Source organism: Mauremys reevesii, linkage group 10, assembly GCF_016161935.1.
Source record: "Mauremys reevesii isolate NIE-2019 linkage group 10, ASM1616193v1, whole genome shotgun sequence".
In the NCBI taxonomy this organism is placed as follows: Eukaryota; Metazoa; Chordata; order Testudines; family Geoemydidae; genus Mauremys; species Mauremys reevesii.
In genome coordinates, this window is record NC_052632.1 from 72,750,838 (window position 1) to 72,766,420 (window position 15,583).

General features: G+C 44.4%; 1 protein-coding gene across 1 annotated transcript in view; it reads right to left on the reverse strand.

Moving 5' to 3' along the window:
- Positions 1 to 5,923: 5,923 nt before the first annotated feature.
- The window catches only part of C10H7orf50 (chromosome 10 C7orf50 homolog), a 210,276-nt gene continuing 200,616 nt past the window's right edge, over positions 5,924 to 15,583 (reverse strand). The window contains exon 6 of the mRNA XM_039490127.1: positions 5,924 to 6,291. Within this exon, the coding sequence (XP_039346061.1) occupies positions 6,246 to 6,291 (46 nt within the window). The 3' untranslated portion in view covers positions 5,924 to 6,245. The remainder of the gene's footprint in view (positions 6,292 to 15,583) is intronic.

A 15,583-nucleotide genomic window follows, 5' to 3' on the forward strand; every position in this document is an offset into this window, starting at 1 on the left:
AAATAGACGGGACTAATGGAGCAATCAGATTAACTAACCAATAGTCATCCATCTGTGAACCTATTACCCTCCCTGCCTTCTCCCATAGTTACATGCACTGGGAGGAAAGACGGATCACTACACACAGGGGGAAATAACCCATGAAAAAGACAAAGCTGAGCAAAGATCAGAATATCTCCTTCAACTGGCGTTAAATACACTTTCACATAGGGATTTAAGTTAAATATTAAATCAGAAAAAATTAAACTTTACCTGGAAGTCAATGACCCTCATGAAAAATTAAACACTGGCAATTACTTCAGAGCCAGGCCATTGACAGAGATGCTGGGAATGTCAAAGACGGCGAGGCACAGAAAGAGGAGTCTGCCAGACACGCTGGATCAAATCGAGGCCAGGCCAGTAGTGACGGAAAGTCATTGTCATCATTCCATGGCTTGAGTGTGGAGATCAGCTTCCTTTGGCAGTAATTGTCTCAGCAGGGCTGATAGACCAACAGAAACGTATCTACTTTCTCTCACCCCTTGGGACGTTCCCTCCAGGTCAGAGTTAGGGACATGGTCCATTGGCAGGGATGCTTGCACTGTATCATGTGGATAAATCAGTCTTCAGTAGCATCCCTCTGGCACTTTTCAGGAGCACTAAATCCACAACATGTAAAATAACCACAAACCATAAACCAGACAAGGCAGGACATGAGAGTTCGGATGAGCAGGCATTTTAGTGGCATGGCTGATGCTCTCTAGACACTCAGATGAGTCCCCGGAGTACACAACAGAATTCTGGCTGGAGGTCTTTGTTTTCGCCACGTGTGCAGCATTTTGCAAGTGCTGCCTTTTCTGAGCTCTCCTTGGCTTTGCATAAGTCTTTAGAAATCAATATAGAATTGAATTTCACATGAAGAGGAAAATAAACTGGGGGAAAGGAGCCCCCTTTAGAAATCAAGCTCTTCCTCATCTCTTTTTAGGTCATATAATTTGTATCCATTTCTTTAAGGTGAGAACAAAGAATGTATACAGGGGAAAGTAACATTTCATTCCTTTCCCCAATAGACCGGCTCAGCTTCTTCCAGTCTGACGCTGCTCTGAGCAGATGTGTCATTACTTTAGAAGCCCGGGTTTCAAAAGTGCTCTTCTCATTTTGTACTCCCGCCAAAGGCTTCCGAATCCCGATGCTGATATGCTCCTTCTGCCATTGTCCCCACCAATTCTCTGGGCCAATCCCACCTGTGGGGCATTTTGAGCATGAATCAATCTATGCAGTTAAAAAAAAACAACTCATCCCACCCATCTGCCATGCCCCCAAACCTCAATTCCAATCTCTATCTGGAGTTTAATTATGAATAAATACCACATATAGAACACAAACATCTTTTCTCTCTCTTCCTTCGGTCTGGAGATTTCTATTCCAGTGAATCCTTTCTAAATTCCATCGCCTCCCTATACTGATCTCGTCTCTGCATCCACGCCTGTAAGCGATCTTCTCCCTGTTGCATTGTATTCACCTCTGTAGGAAGCTCTTTGGGGCAGGGATATGGGTGGTGGGTATCATAGGCTGGGGGAGGCTGAGCCTCCCAAAAAAGCCCAGCATGGCCCCATCTATGCGCCACCCACATGATGCTCTGGGGCTAGGGTTGGGGGAGCTGGGACTGTGCCAGCTACCCGGTGCTCTGGGGCTGGGGGGCACTGCAGCCGTGCCACCAGCTCAGAGCTCGGGCTGCCTGGGGCTAGGGTGGGGAGGCTGGCAGCTGTGGTGGGGGTGCTCTGGGATCTGGGGGAGGGAGGGTGGAAAAGGAGGGATAGGGGAGGGGCCATGGGCAGAAGGGAAGGAGCCGGGGACTCGTCTCCCCCAAGGGCCAGTTCACCTGCTGCCCATGGGCAGGGAGGGTGGTTTACCAGTAAGCTTGGCTGCCATCTATGGAATTATGAAAACAACACTATTTCTAGAATGCGTCCTCCAAAGATTTCAAATCATGTTACAAATATCCATTCATCCTCTAGGCCTCCCCAGGAGGCAGGTGGCTGTTACCTGCCTTTCACAGAGGGCCAGGGAAGGTGAGACAGACAGATTTACATCCAAGGCACACAAGAAAGCACAGGCAGAATCAGGAATAGCACTCGGGCCTCCTACCCCCACAGTCCCAGGCTGGTCTATAGCTGAGTTACCAGATCTGCACTCGGAAATCCAGGACTCCCTCACTGCTGGAAGGACGCTGTGTTTGCCTTGCTGTGCTAGCTTACAAGGTGGTCGAGACAACGGCGTCAGGCCCTGCTAAGTGAACTCAAGGCTGTGGAGGTGTACAGACGAGAGCTTGTACTCCAGGAAGGTAATGAGTGAAGCAGGAAATGGGACTAGTTAGTGTAGTACTAGTGTCAAACTGCAGAGAGACAAGGAAGGAGCTGAGGGGGACGGGGGGAGTTGAAGGCCAATGTGATGTGGGTGGTCTATTGGAACTTCTAATGCTGGCATTATCAGCTGTTCGGTGGTTGGGCTCCGTGCCCCTGGCAGCCGCCGCAGCTTATAAGTTTCCAAATAAAACGTTCAAGACCATTTACGATTATTTTTCTTTCAAACTATGTTTTGAATGTTATTTTGAACGGCCCATTGAACAGCATGAGCACCCGTGGCGCCTTCTCTTGGAACCTTAATTAACACCTGCCATCAGCTGGGACTCAAATGAGCACAGAAAAGCGGATTCGTCACCCTTACTTTACCTCATTGTAGCTAGAGCGGGGCCCAACCCAGAATTTTGGATTCCTCAAAGAAGTTCTAGTCTATCTCTTAGGTAGCTACGGCAGCACACACAGCGCCAAACTACTTTCAATTATGGAAATTAGTAGATGTATTCTAGTCTTTAAACTTTAAAAAAGCAATGACTTCTTGCTAATAGGCTAGAATTGATGCCACTTAATTTAGACTCTTCTCCATAAATAGGGCTCAGGGACGGGAGTTATTATTGGGAGGGTTTGATCTGGTTTTTAGTTTTGATTTTGCCAATGGTTAACTACAAGAAAGTTGAAGCTGAAGGGCCAGAGTTGCATACCAGTTCTCCAGTTTCCTTGTAATGCTTTCCAGGACAAATCCATCATTTTCTTTAGCATAATCTCTCTCTGATGCCCTTGGGTCAGCTCAGCCTTGACGAATGCTAGCACATCATTCTTTATGTAAACATTAAGTGCTCTCTAGTAAGGAGGATGTTATTGGCTCCATTTTACAAATGGAGATTTTCAGAAAGAAAGGTGAAGTGACTAGTCGAAGACCACACAAGTCAGGATTAGAACTCAGGATACCTTCCAAAAGACACTCTACAGAATTAGGTTGCATTGTAAAATCACCAACTGGGACTGATGTCCCAGGGGATAATAAAATAAACTAAACTATCATGAATAGTTACATTTTTCCAAACGGGAAGAAAGTAAAACATGACCTGGAGTCTTTACATAAGAACATAAGAAAAGCCGTACCGGGTCAGACCAAAGGTCCATCTAGTCCAGTATCTGTCTACCGACAGTGGCCAATGCCAGGTGCCCCTGAGGGAGTGGGAAATGACATGATGAATCAATCTCTCTCTCCCTCCATCTCATCCCCCTCCCTCTGAGGAGGGGAGGGACTACACCATACCCCATACTCATCCTGGCTAATAATGGACATTTTAAGCCACCACCAATTTTTCCAGTTTAGTCCATTGTATAACATTGTTCCTCCTCTTCTCCTCAACCTCCTCTTCAGGTAAGTTGTTAAGTTGACTGTGCGCCAAGAAGAAGAACTTTTTTTTTTTTTTAACCTGCTGCCTTCATTTTTATTTCAGTGACCCCCTAGTTCTTGTATTATGAATATAAGTAAAACTTTTCCTTCCTTTTTTCATTTCTCACTTCATGATTTTATATACCTCTATCTATTAAACTATTAACTATTAAACTATTGCATGCGTCAATGTCCCTGAAACTGGCCAGATTACATGACGATGAGAACTTCACAGAAGGGAGCAATGTTTCCCCTTTTTATCTCAGAAAGATTAATTTTTAATCAACGACTTCAAGTTAAACTGTATCAAATTTTGAAGTCCAAATAAACAGTGCGTACAATTACCAAGTCCAAAGCAAGCAAACAAGGGGCTTATCTGCTTTTCCACAGAATCCTAACAATTTCCAAAATTTCTCCCCTCTCCAATGTGCTTTCAGGTCCTGCCAGAGCCTTCAGGAAACAGGTACTATATCAAACAATGTTTGCTTCATAAAGCGTTAGCTTGCAAAAACTGAAATTGTCATAAAATGCACGGTAAAAAAATTGTGCATTAATAATGCTTGCTCATTTGGTAATAATATTGTAAGCCTCACAAAATTCAGAAACATTTCAGAATTCTTCCATGGAATTTTGCAAGTTGCATCATCATTACCATTTTTTCTGAATTGGTCAAAATAGAAAAGGTGAAAATTTTGCCTGTGAAGAATAGCCTTTTGCCATCATATCAATGGTGAACATTTTGACACAAACATAGCAACTTCTTTAAAAAGTGCTGAAATGTGGGACATTTTCACCAGGAATTCGAATCTCTTTTCACTGCTCTAGAGCCTTTAAGTCAGGAGATGATGAGAAACAAAGCTAGAAACAATCATTGTACCGTACACAGTATAGTTTTAAGCATATAAGGTAAACCTAGCTGTCAGAAAAGTCTTACAAGTCATTGTTAAAGCGTTTGCACTTTTTATAATGCAGAGCTATTTTATAATCACCATAAAATATTCTAAGCAGAAGTTACTGGGTCATTTTCACACTTCTTGAGTGATGGTCGCTCACAACCAGAGCGGGACAAAACTTAGCCTGAGTATTACCCCAAATCCATGAGCCACCAGGTGTCACTCCCACATCACTACTGAATTATTCAACAGCGGACACAAGACGTGTGTCTTACAGCAAGCACCACTTAATTCCAGAATTGAAGAAATCCTGAGCGCTTAGACTGTGTGTAGCTACCTACAATGATTCAACAGACATTCCCTTTTCTCCTCATCCTGTTTACCCAGGCCTCTTCTGAATGGGGTGATTTTGAGAGGGGAGTTCAGAAAGAGTTGAATCCTGGGATGAAAAGCTACTTTAGGGCATGTGTCCACAACTTCCATTTGGCCTGATTCTGTCCCTACTGATGACAGTAGGAATTTTGCCATTAGTTTAAATGTGAATGAGAGTAATTCCATTGACTTCAACAGGAGGATAACCACTCAGCATTTTGCAGGAGGCAGTATTACAAATACCACCTTCAATAACATTAACTTACTCTTCCAAATCTAGGGTTCAGAAAGTGCCCGCTGGCAAAATGAAATGGACCGACTCCTTTGTTCATGTGCATAATTACACCTGCTAATATTTTTGTTATGCACAATGCACAGGTTAGCTGATATGGTGGAACACTGCCAAGGATATTCAATGACTATGGCTAAACGTGATGTTCTTTATTCATGTGCGGCTTTGGCCTATAATCTGCGGTATTATTGTTCTTTCTTAGCCACACTAGAAAAGGTGGGTAGGTATCATAACCTCCCATAAAAGGGCCTTGCTTTCTAACAGTTGTCCATATAAGTGATAGGAGCATTAACTGTGGATTTTCTGTAGAGTGAGATGTAGCTGAATTTCAAAATTCAGTTTCCCTTTAGACGTTTACTCTGATTGTTGTGACTCAAACATGTGGGTTTGCTATTATTTGATACTGAGTCTGTGTACTGCCTGTAAAAATATATGAACAACATAGAGCTGAGACAAACTGAAAGGAACGGACCATAGCATTGCTGGCTACTCTAGTTTAAAAGAGGAATGGGCCATGTGGCTAAAGTGTCCCTTGGTACAAATGGATTCACCACTGCATTCTGGCAATGTATCGAATGCTTTAATTTATGTTTGATTGCACCATCCCACAGGGCTGTGAATTACTCAGATTTCAAGATTTGGTTAAAATGCCAACATATTTTCAACTCCCAGCTTCAAGTCTGTGGTACATTGGAAGAAAGGATACTTTCTAGAATACAACGTCTTATAAACATTGGTTTGATGACTATCATACCAGAATAGTTTTTGGCGTCTTTAAACATAGTAATCACAAAGTATTTTGAACAGTAGCCTACAGCTATTGAATAATCTTTAATCTCAGAATAGAAGTAAACCTCCTCCTCTCTTCTGTCCTGGTCTTTTGGGCATTCTGAGGTTATGGTGGTTCTTTCTGGTTTCCTTTTCTGTATTTAGCAGGCATGTCCCATCTAGATACCACGTCTCTGATCTGAGTCCACAATCCACCAGTTTATTCTGCAAGGAAAAGAGTCAAAAGGACAAAGTATTAATGGGAAAGTTTCAAGGAGGATAGGCTTTATCTGTTTGTATTTACATTTTTAATAGGGTAGCATGATCTAGAAGACAGGGGAGGGAAGTAGAAGCCAGGAGACCTGAGTTCTATTTGTAGGTCCACCATTGATTGCTGTGTGACCATGGAAAATCTTAAGTACACCTCTATCCCGATATAACGTGACCCGATATAACACGAATTTGGATATAACGCAGTAAAGCAGCACTCTAGGGGGGAGGGGGGGCGGGCTGCGCACTCCAGTGAATCAAAGCAAGTTCAATATAACGCAGTTTCACCTATAACACGGGTAAGATTTTTTGGCTCCCGAGGACAGCGTTATATCAGGGTAGAGGTGTACTTTTCCTCTGTTTCCCCATCTGTAATATAGGGCTAAGAAGCTACATTTCCCCATGTAAGGCTTGGTGTGCTCTTTAGAAGAATAGTGACAAGGACAGTAGAACCTCAAAATATGAACACCAGAACCGGACACTGGAATTAATTTGCAAACTGGACTTCAACAAAAAAACTTCCAAAACAGACTTCAACGAGAAACTGCAGAACTGGAATTAATTTGCCAACTGGACATCATCAAATTAGGCCTGAATAAAGACTGGGAGTGGCTGGGTCACTACAAAAAGTAATTTCCCCTCTGCTGATACTCACACCTTCTTGTCAACTGTTGGCAATGGCCAACCTCCACCTTGATTGCATTGGCCTCGTTAGCACTACAAAAGTAATGTTCCCTCTCTTGATAGTCACTCCCTCTTGTCAACTGCTGAGAATAGGCCACTTCTACCTTAATTGAATTGGCCTCGTTAGCACTGACCCCCCCACTTGGTAAGGCAACTTCCAACTCTCATCTTTTCATATACTGCTTACTATATTTTTCACTCCATGCATCTAATGAAGTGGGTTTTAGCCCATGAAAGCTTATGCCCAAATAAATTTGTTAGTCTCTAAGGTGCCACAAGGACTCCTTGTTGTTTTTAATGAAACAATGTCACTGATGTATTCTTGATCTCTTTGCATTAGCAGTTTTGGTTTTAGCTTTGTTCAAAGACAGCAGAAATACTATTCAAAATTATTTAGAAAACGAAGAGGGGCCCCCCCTGGAGATATTTTCTATACATAAGAAAGCCATTCAACATTTTCTATGACTCAGCCAATCTCTGTAAACAATTGTCACTATGACTATAGTTTCATAGCCTGTTCTCCTCTAAATACTATTTTTAAAAAATAATAAAGTAATGCGATTTACTAAAATGCAGAGTATTATTTCATGACAAATTGCGGTATTGATGGTCATTTTTTGCCTCAGTTTTTATTTAAATATTACAAAAATTTGAAATCCAAACAGCTATCCAGGCTATTTTGAGACTGAGGCCAACTCCTGCATTTAACTGTAAGATTTTATCTAACTTCGAGGAATGGTTTTCGTCCTGGTTTTCTGTATTAATTCACTTGGCTAAACTTTTCCACATATTAATTAGGCTTAACTATAATTTGCTCAGGAACTTCTCCTCCAGGAAGGAAAGCAAGAACACAGGGTAATTCACAGTGTAACATTTGTAATGCAATCATCTGTTTATTGAAGGTTTTCCATCGTTTCGGTACAAAAAGCGCATTGTGGGGAAAAAATAACCAAGCCTTTAAATTAAAACATGTAGGAGTTTTTCTTCTTTTAGACCCAAGAAAAAAACAAAGTTCCTATTTGTAACAGGCAATGAAAGCTACAAAGAGGAGTTTATTAGGGGCAGCTAATATTTGGTTGCATTTATGCAATAGGCTTCACCATTAGACAACAGACCACAAGCTGAGTTCTATGATCCAAGTCAAAGGCATTCACTCGGGCAAAACTCCTACAGACATCCAGGGAGTTTTGTTTGAATGAGGACTGCAGATTAGGAGTTGATAGCATCCAGGTGCTTTGTGATAAAAACCAGAGCAGGGTGACTTGTGGAAGAGTCTCAAAGCAAAACTGCAAAATTTCCCCTCTCCACACTTTTTAATTGCTTACCTTTTTACCCATCCAGAGTAAGACAAATTTGAAAGCAGACAGATTTCACCCTCGTGTACTCTCCCCTTTTTCCAGTACCAGAGTTATTCCCCTTCTGCCAGTACCAGCTCTTTCTCCATTCACAAGTCATCCCCTATCCCTTGTGCTGGCTCTTCACATGAGCATTGGGCAGGCAGCTTATCTCCCCTGTGCTGGCAGCTCCACTTCTGGCAGTGGTGCACAGTCCACAGGCATGACGTGATCTGTGAGGTGCAGGAATTATGCTCCCACAGAGCAGAGTGAAACTGGAGTTTCACTCCAGTTTGAACCAATTTAAATCCAGAGCAAAGCTGCTGACTTCAGTTAAGTTACTCCAAGTTCTACTCCAAAGAAGAAAGATGGTCCAATGGTTAGGACTGTAGCCTAGGACACTGGGAGCAGGGAATTGAACCTCACTCTCCCATCACAGATTTCCTCTGTGATTTTGGAGAGGTCACTTAGCTTCTCTGTGCCTCAGATAATAGCACTTCCCTATCTCACAGGTGGATAGCTGGGGTAAATATATTCAATCTTGCCCGGTGCTCAGATACTGCGGGGATGAGATCCATATATGACCTTCGACAGATTCTGTTTCCAGTTGTAGAAGAGTATCTGGATGGTGGATCAGATTTACTCAGAGATGAAAGCAGATATTTGCAAAGCACTTTGAACATGTACATTCCAAGTGCTAAATACTATTATTATAGTTTGGTTAATGTCATAAAAGTAAATACCTCTGCATTCTTCTCCTTTGGACTGAGATGTCCTCAAGGAGATGAGTCGGCTTTGTGCTGCTACTGAGCATACTTAGACATGAATTAAAGTTTTTTACATGTATTCCACCTCTTTTGCAATAGTTGTACGCAAGACCCTATAAAAAGGAACCGTTTTTCAGTTGTTTAGACCCTAAGAGGGAACTGCAAACACAGTTCAAAGAAGTTACAAGTTTGTTCCCCTCTGCACACCACAGAGTACAATTCAACAAGGACAAAAACTCTCCTCATGTAACATGGTCACTTTTTTTTAAAATATTTAGATGTTATGGCAGCCAAGAGTCATGGCAAGTGGCATGTTGCCTTAACCATAAGCACACAGCTTCAGGAGGTTACGTTCCTTACCATCATTCCTGCCCTCAGGCATGTTTCATGCCCCACACGTGATTTCTTGGCTCCGGGCAACCATGTCTATGTGCTGGCATGTAACGGTGCCCACTCACAGGTTGAGTGGGCCATTTTTAACAGGACAAAGGCAACAAATAAATAGGGGTGCAGGTGGGCAACTTCCAGCATTTTGCAGGACCTCCTCTTCTGCAGGACATCCTTTCTTTGTGAAAGACAAAGAAGAGGATGTTTGCATTTACTCATGCACCCCCAATGGAAGGTTTAGTTTTGACTCACAGCCTGACAGTCAGCTTCATCCTAGCCACTTTCAGCCTGAGGACAGAAATAGTTTGAAACAACTGGTTGTGACTAGCAGCAGCTCAAGTCCATAAATGAGGCATTACATTCAAGCTAGAGATATGGCTGATTCTGCTTAAGAGAGCAGAGAGGTGGCTGTTGTGACTCACAGAATTCCCTGTAGATGGATACCCTGGTTCACACAGCCATTCAGTGAGCAGTACTGTGTCATGGTACCATACTGTTGCAATTTCATGGAGTTTAGGGAGGTATGGCTAATCCAAAGGATGCTACCAAAGCATCCTTTATAACTCCACTAGAATAGTGCAGACAAACATCCAGTTTCAAAGTCATGCTTTGTTTCCAAGCCAGCCCAACTGCAGATGTTTATTTCAACAGTTCCACAGGTACACATGGACACTTGCAGTCAAACCACAGCCAGGTTCTTGTCTTCGGAAGCTTACAACTTAATTTAGACATAGCACAGCAAAGGATGACACAGACAGGGTTGAAAGGATTGGTGTATATGAAAGATGAGCATTACAACAGTAAAAAATCATGTGATGTTTTAGTTACACATACATCTCATTAGCTCATTAAAAAAAAAGAATCGTGTAATTATGGGGGAGATCTCCCCCAGTTTAGGTTGCTTCACATTTTCCATTATAAAAGATTGTTTATTTGAGAAGTGCGAACACCACTATTGTTTGCAGCGGGCCTTTGAAATTTAGCAGGAAGAAATTATTTGGCTAGGAAAGTGCCTTTTCTTTGTTCCATTAAATTCCTTTCAGATTGAGCTGTTATAAACAATTAAATCACTATTTCCCTTCTCTTGCTTGCATGTTTCGGAAGAAAGTTGGCAGCATGCCAAAATAATGGAACGTGAACATTTTAAAGAGCTGGGGCCATGCTCCCACCAGAGCAGGAACAGCACACGCTGCACTGAGAACAGTACAGAGGTCCCAGAGCAGCTGTAGCAGCAGGGCAAATTCCCCTGATTAAATCTCTGGACCTTTCACATGGTCCCAGTGCCCCATCACCTTCCTCTGGGACAGGTGCCCCCACTTCCTGGGAGCTGAAGAGAGAGAGTGTGTGTGCAGGGTCAGGCTATCCTTGACCATCTCTAGGCACAGCACATGGGACCAGTGGCCCATTTGCACTCTAGGATAACAGCCTTCTCCTGCTACCAGCCACTATGGTTAGGCTCAAGGCATAGACATCTGTGCTGCAATGCAGGGTTCAAACCCTTATGTTTGTACCTAATTTTTAAAAAGTCATTTAACCTCCCCCACAAAAAACTAGGAAATCACAAAAACTATATTACGAGAATTCCACAGAGGTTGGAAGTGAAGCAATTGAAAGTTAGGATATGCCATATTTATTGTTGCCCATGCAACCTTAATTCTACCTCCTTGTGTGTGGACATTATAAAAGTCTTTCATTCCATGCATACTTTTTTTTTTTTTTAAAAAAAGAGGAACCCTGCCTCATTAACTGCCCCGACTGGCTGCACAAGGGGGCAGAATTAAAGTTACATGCCCACTGGCATTTTCTAACTTTGGAGTGCTTTGTATTACAACCCAAATATCTTTCTTCTCATGAGGTTTTTTGTATGCAACTGAATAGTTTGAAATAGCAAATGCTGGCACATGAGCAGGAGTGGCGCACGCTCAGTACTGGAAGGCTAACTGGAAGCAAAGAGTGTTAGGAAGGGACTGAAGGAGGAAAGGGAAGATACAAGGCAAAGAAAATCGGGGAGGACGCTCTTAGCAGAGGATGTGGAAGATGGAGGCCACAGGAGCTACAAGGCAAAGACCCAAAGCATAAAAAGATGAGTAGAACTCCCAATTTTTGCTGAGTGTAGAAAAAACAATAACAACGGGCAACTGCATCACTGTTCTCTTTCCATCCTAGGGGTCCTCCAATTGTAATCAGAAATAATATAAAGTGAGCAGTGGACACGTTGTATACTGTGTTGTAATTAAAATCAATATATTTGAAAATGTAAAAAAAATCCAAAATATTTAATAAATTTCAATTGGTATTCTATTAACGATGCGATTAAAACTGTGATTAATAGTGATTATTTTTTTTGAGTGAATCGCGTGAATTAACTGCGATTAATCGACAGCCCTAATTATATTTATTGAATAAACTTTTTTTCCTGCTAGGTAATGTGTATGCAACAAAACCGTACTGAACTGAACAAGGTCCTGGAGGTGGGGTTAGAATTCCTAGAGGTCGGGTTCAATATGAAGACAAATTGAAACAATGGTTTCTCTTAGCTTGTTGAAGCTTGAAGAAGCAGCTTGTGCTAGAATGAAAGTTTGCCAAGTATGGTGTTGACTGAATGGTGGTTGAAGCATGAAGGGACATATGAATCTTTAGCGGATCTGGCGTGTAAATATCTTGCAATACCAGCTACAACAGTGCCATGCAAATGCCTGTTCTCACTTTCAGTGACATTGTGAACAAGAAATGGGCAGCATTATCTCCTGCAAATATAAACAAACTTGTTTGTCTGAGCGATTAGCTGTACAAGAAATAGGACTGAGTGGACTTGTAGCCTCTGAAGTTTTACATTGTTTTATTTTTGAATGCAGTTATTTTTCTGTACATAATTCAACATTTGTAAGTTCAACTTTCATGACAAAGAGATTGCACTACAGTACTTGTTTTAGGTGAATTGAAAAATACTATTTCTTTTGTTTTTTTAAAGTGCAAAAATTTGTAATAAAAAATAAATATAAAGTGAGCACTGTACAATTTGTATTCTGTGTTGTAACTGAAATAAATATATTTGAAAATGTAGAAAACATCCAAAAATATTTAAATAAATGGTATTCTATTATTGTTTAGCTGCGCGATTAATTTTTTAATCGCTTGACAGCCCTAAATATAAAGATGGTTACTCACCTTTGTAACTGTTGTTCTTCGAGATGTGTTGCTCATATCCATTCCAATTAGGTGTGTGTGCGCTGCGTGCACAATCGTCGGAGAATTTTTACCCTAGCAACACCCGGTGGGTCGGCTGTGGAGCACCCTGGAGTGGCGCCTTCATGGCTCTGGATATATACCCCCTGCCGACCTAGCGCCCCCTCAGTTCCTTCTTGCCGGCTACTCCGACAGTGGGGAAGGAGGGAGGGTTTGGAATGGATACGAACAACACATCTCAAAGAACAACAGTTACAAAGGTGAGTAATCGTCTTTTCTTCTTCGAGTGCTTGCTCATATCGATTCCAATTAGGTGACTCCCAAGCCGTACTTAGGTGGCGGGGTTGGAGTGAGACATCATTGAGTGCAGAACCGCTGAACCACTGCGTCGTCGTCTCTAGACTGCTGAACTAACGCGTAGTGAGCTGCAAAGGTATGTACAGATGACCAAACAGCAGCTCTACAGATCTCCTGAATCGGAATGTGAGCCAGGAAAGTGGCCGACAAGGCTTGGGCCCTCGTGGAGTGAGCTGTGAGACGCGGGGTCGGGACACTGGCCAAGTTGTAACAAGCACGGATACAAGAGGTGATCCATGAGGAGATGCGCTGCGAGGAGACGGGTAGGCCTTTCATCTGTTTGGCCACTGCAATGAAAAGCTAGGTTGTTTTCCTAAATGGCTTTGTATGCTCGATATAAAAGGCGAGGGCCATACGAATGTCGAGGGAATGCATGTGTTGCTCCTGCCGCGTGGCATGGGGCCTTGGATAAAAGACTGGGAGGAAAATGTCCTGGTTGACATGAAAGGTAGATACCACTTTGGGAAGGAAGGCAGAGTGGGGGTGAAGCTGCACCTTGTCTTTGTGGAAAACTGTACACGGTGGTTCAGATGTGAGGGCTCTGATTTCAGATACGTGTCTCACTGAAATGATGGCTACAAGGAAGGCTGTCTTCCAAGATAGATAAAGGAGCGAACTGGTGGCCATCGGCTCAAAGGAGGCTGTGGTTTAAAGGGTTTGCGCCTGGTACCTGGGACATGCATCCCCAGGGAGCGCATGATGGTTCTGGAGTCTTTTAGGCTCCGTAATCTAGAGTCCATTTTATCTGAGAATAGGCCCTGCCCATCAAATGGTAGATCCTGCAGGGTTTGTTGCAGCTCTGGCGGTAAGTCAAACACCTGAAGCCAGGAGATGCATCGCATAGCGATGCCCGACGCCAGGGTCCTAGCCACAGAGTCAGCTACATCAAGGGAGGCCTTCAAGGAGGTCCTAGACACCTTTTTGCCCTCTTCCACTAAAGCCCCAAACTCATCCCTGGACTCTCGTGGAATCAGCTCCTTAAATTTACCCATGGAGTTCCACGAGTTATAATCATAACGGCTCAAAAGCGCTTGCTGGTTTGCGACTCTGAGCTGAAGGCCCCCCGCTGTGTAAATTTTGCGTCCAAACAAATCAAGGCGCTTGGCGTCTCTAGATTTGGGCGCTGCAGCCTGTTGACCATGCTGTTCCCTTGCATTCACTGAGGACACCACCAGTGAACACGTCTGAGGGTGAGCATACAGATAGTCATACTCCTTAGAGAGAACAAAGTATTTTCTCTTTACTCCTCTGGTCGTAGGTGGGATAGAGGCAGGGGTCTGCCATATTGTCTTGGCATTGGCCTGGATAGTGCAGATAATGGGCAATGCTACCCGGGATGGGGCGTCAGCTGAAAGGATGTCCACCACTGGGTCCTCCAACTCCACTATCTCCTCCGCTTGGAGGTCCATATTACGTGCCACCCTACGTAGAAGGCCTTGGTGAGCATGTAGGTCTATCGGAGGGGGACCTGAGGTTATTGTCCCCGCCACCGCCTCATCTGGAGAAGATGAGGAAGATGCTACAGGGGCTAATGGATCCTGTGGCAGGTCCACTTGCGAGGGGTCCTGATGCTCAGGATCCACTGTGCTGGGTGTGGGGCCTGCGTTGGGGTGGGTGCAGATGCCTCCATAGCCCCCGGAGGGGGATGACTGATGGTGGCCTCCGGTACTCAGGGCTCTGAATGGGCTGAGCGGGAGGCTGCAGATGGAACCCCTTGGGCTTAGTGGTACTCCCACGGGGCCCAGAAGGACCATTGTGCAGGTTCCTGGCTAGGGTCTTGGGCTTCGTCCTGCCATTGACCCAGGTTATCCTCTGCCTGGCCCGGTGCGGGATAGGCCAAGTGGATGTGCCATCCGACTGTGAAGAGCTTGAGGCAGAGCATGAGGGCGAGGGTGGTGTCGAGCGTGCCTGCGCCGACTCTGCTGGGAATGGTGCCGAGCGGTGCCAGGCCACAGGAGAGCGGTGCCGGTGTGGTGCCGGGGAATGGTGCCAGGATTGAGAATGGTGCTGATGGTCATGCCGGTACCGAGATCCAGACCTGGATTGCAATGAAGACTGCCAGTGGGAGCGGTGCCGGGAGCGGCTTCTCAAATAGGATCGGCGCTCTGACCAGAGCAGCGTCGGGAGTCCAAATGGTACCGAGGTCTGGAGCAGTGCCGCGAAGCGGAACGGTGCCAGGAGTAAGATCTGGGCCATGAGTACGACCGGTGCCGTGATAGAGAACGGCACTGGGACTGCGAGCGGTGCCAGGACCTGCTCCGAGATCGGGAGCGGTGCCGAGTGTCCACGCTCGGAGATGGTGGACGTATTAGGGCTAGCTTGCCCCAAGACTGTACTTCACGGGCAGGATGTGGTGCCTGAGCCTAAGCCGGTGCCGGTTCTGTAAGGGCAATGAGGTCCCTCGCTGTTGCAAACGTCTCCGGCGTCGACAGAAGTTGGGGCTCAACCACAGTGCGGGCCGGGGAGCCACTATGTGCCGGACTCAACGGCTCTTCCCTCAGTGCCGGAGTCAATGGTGCCGATATCGGCGCC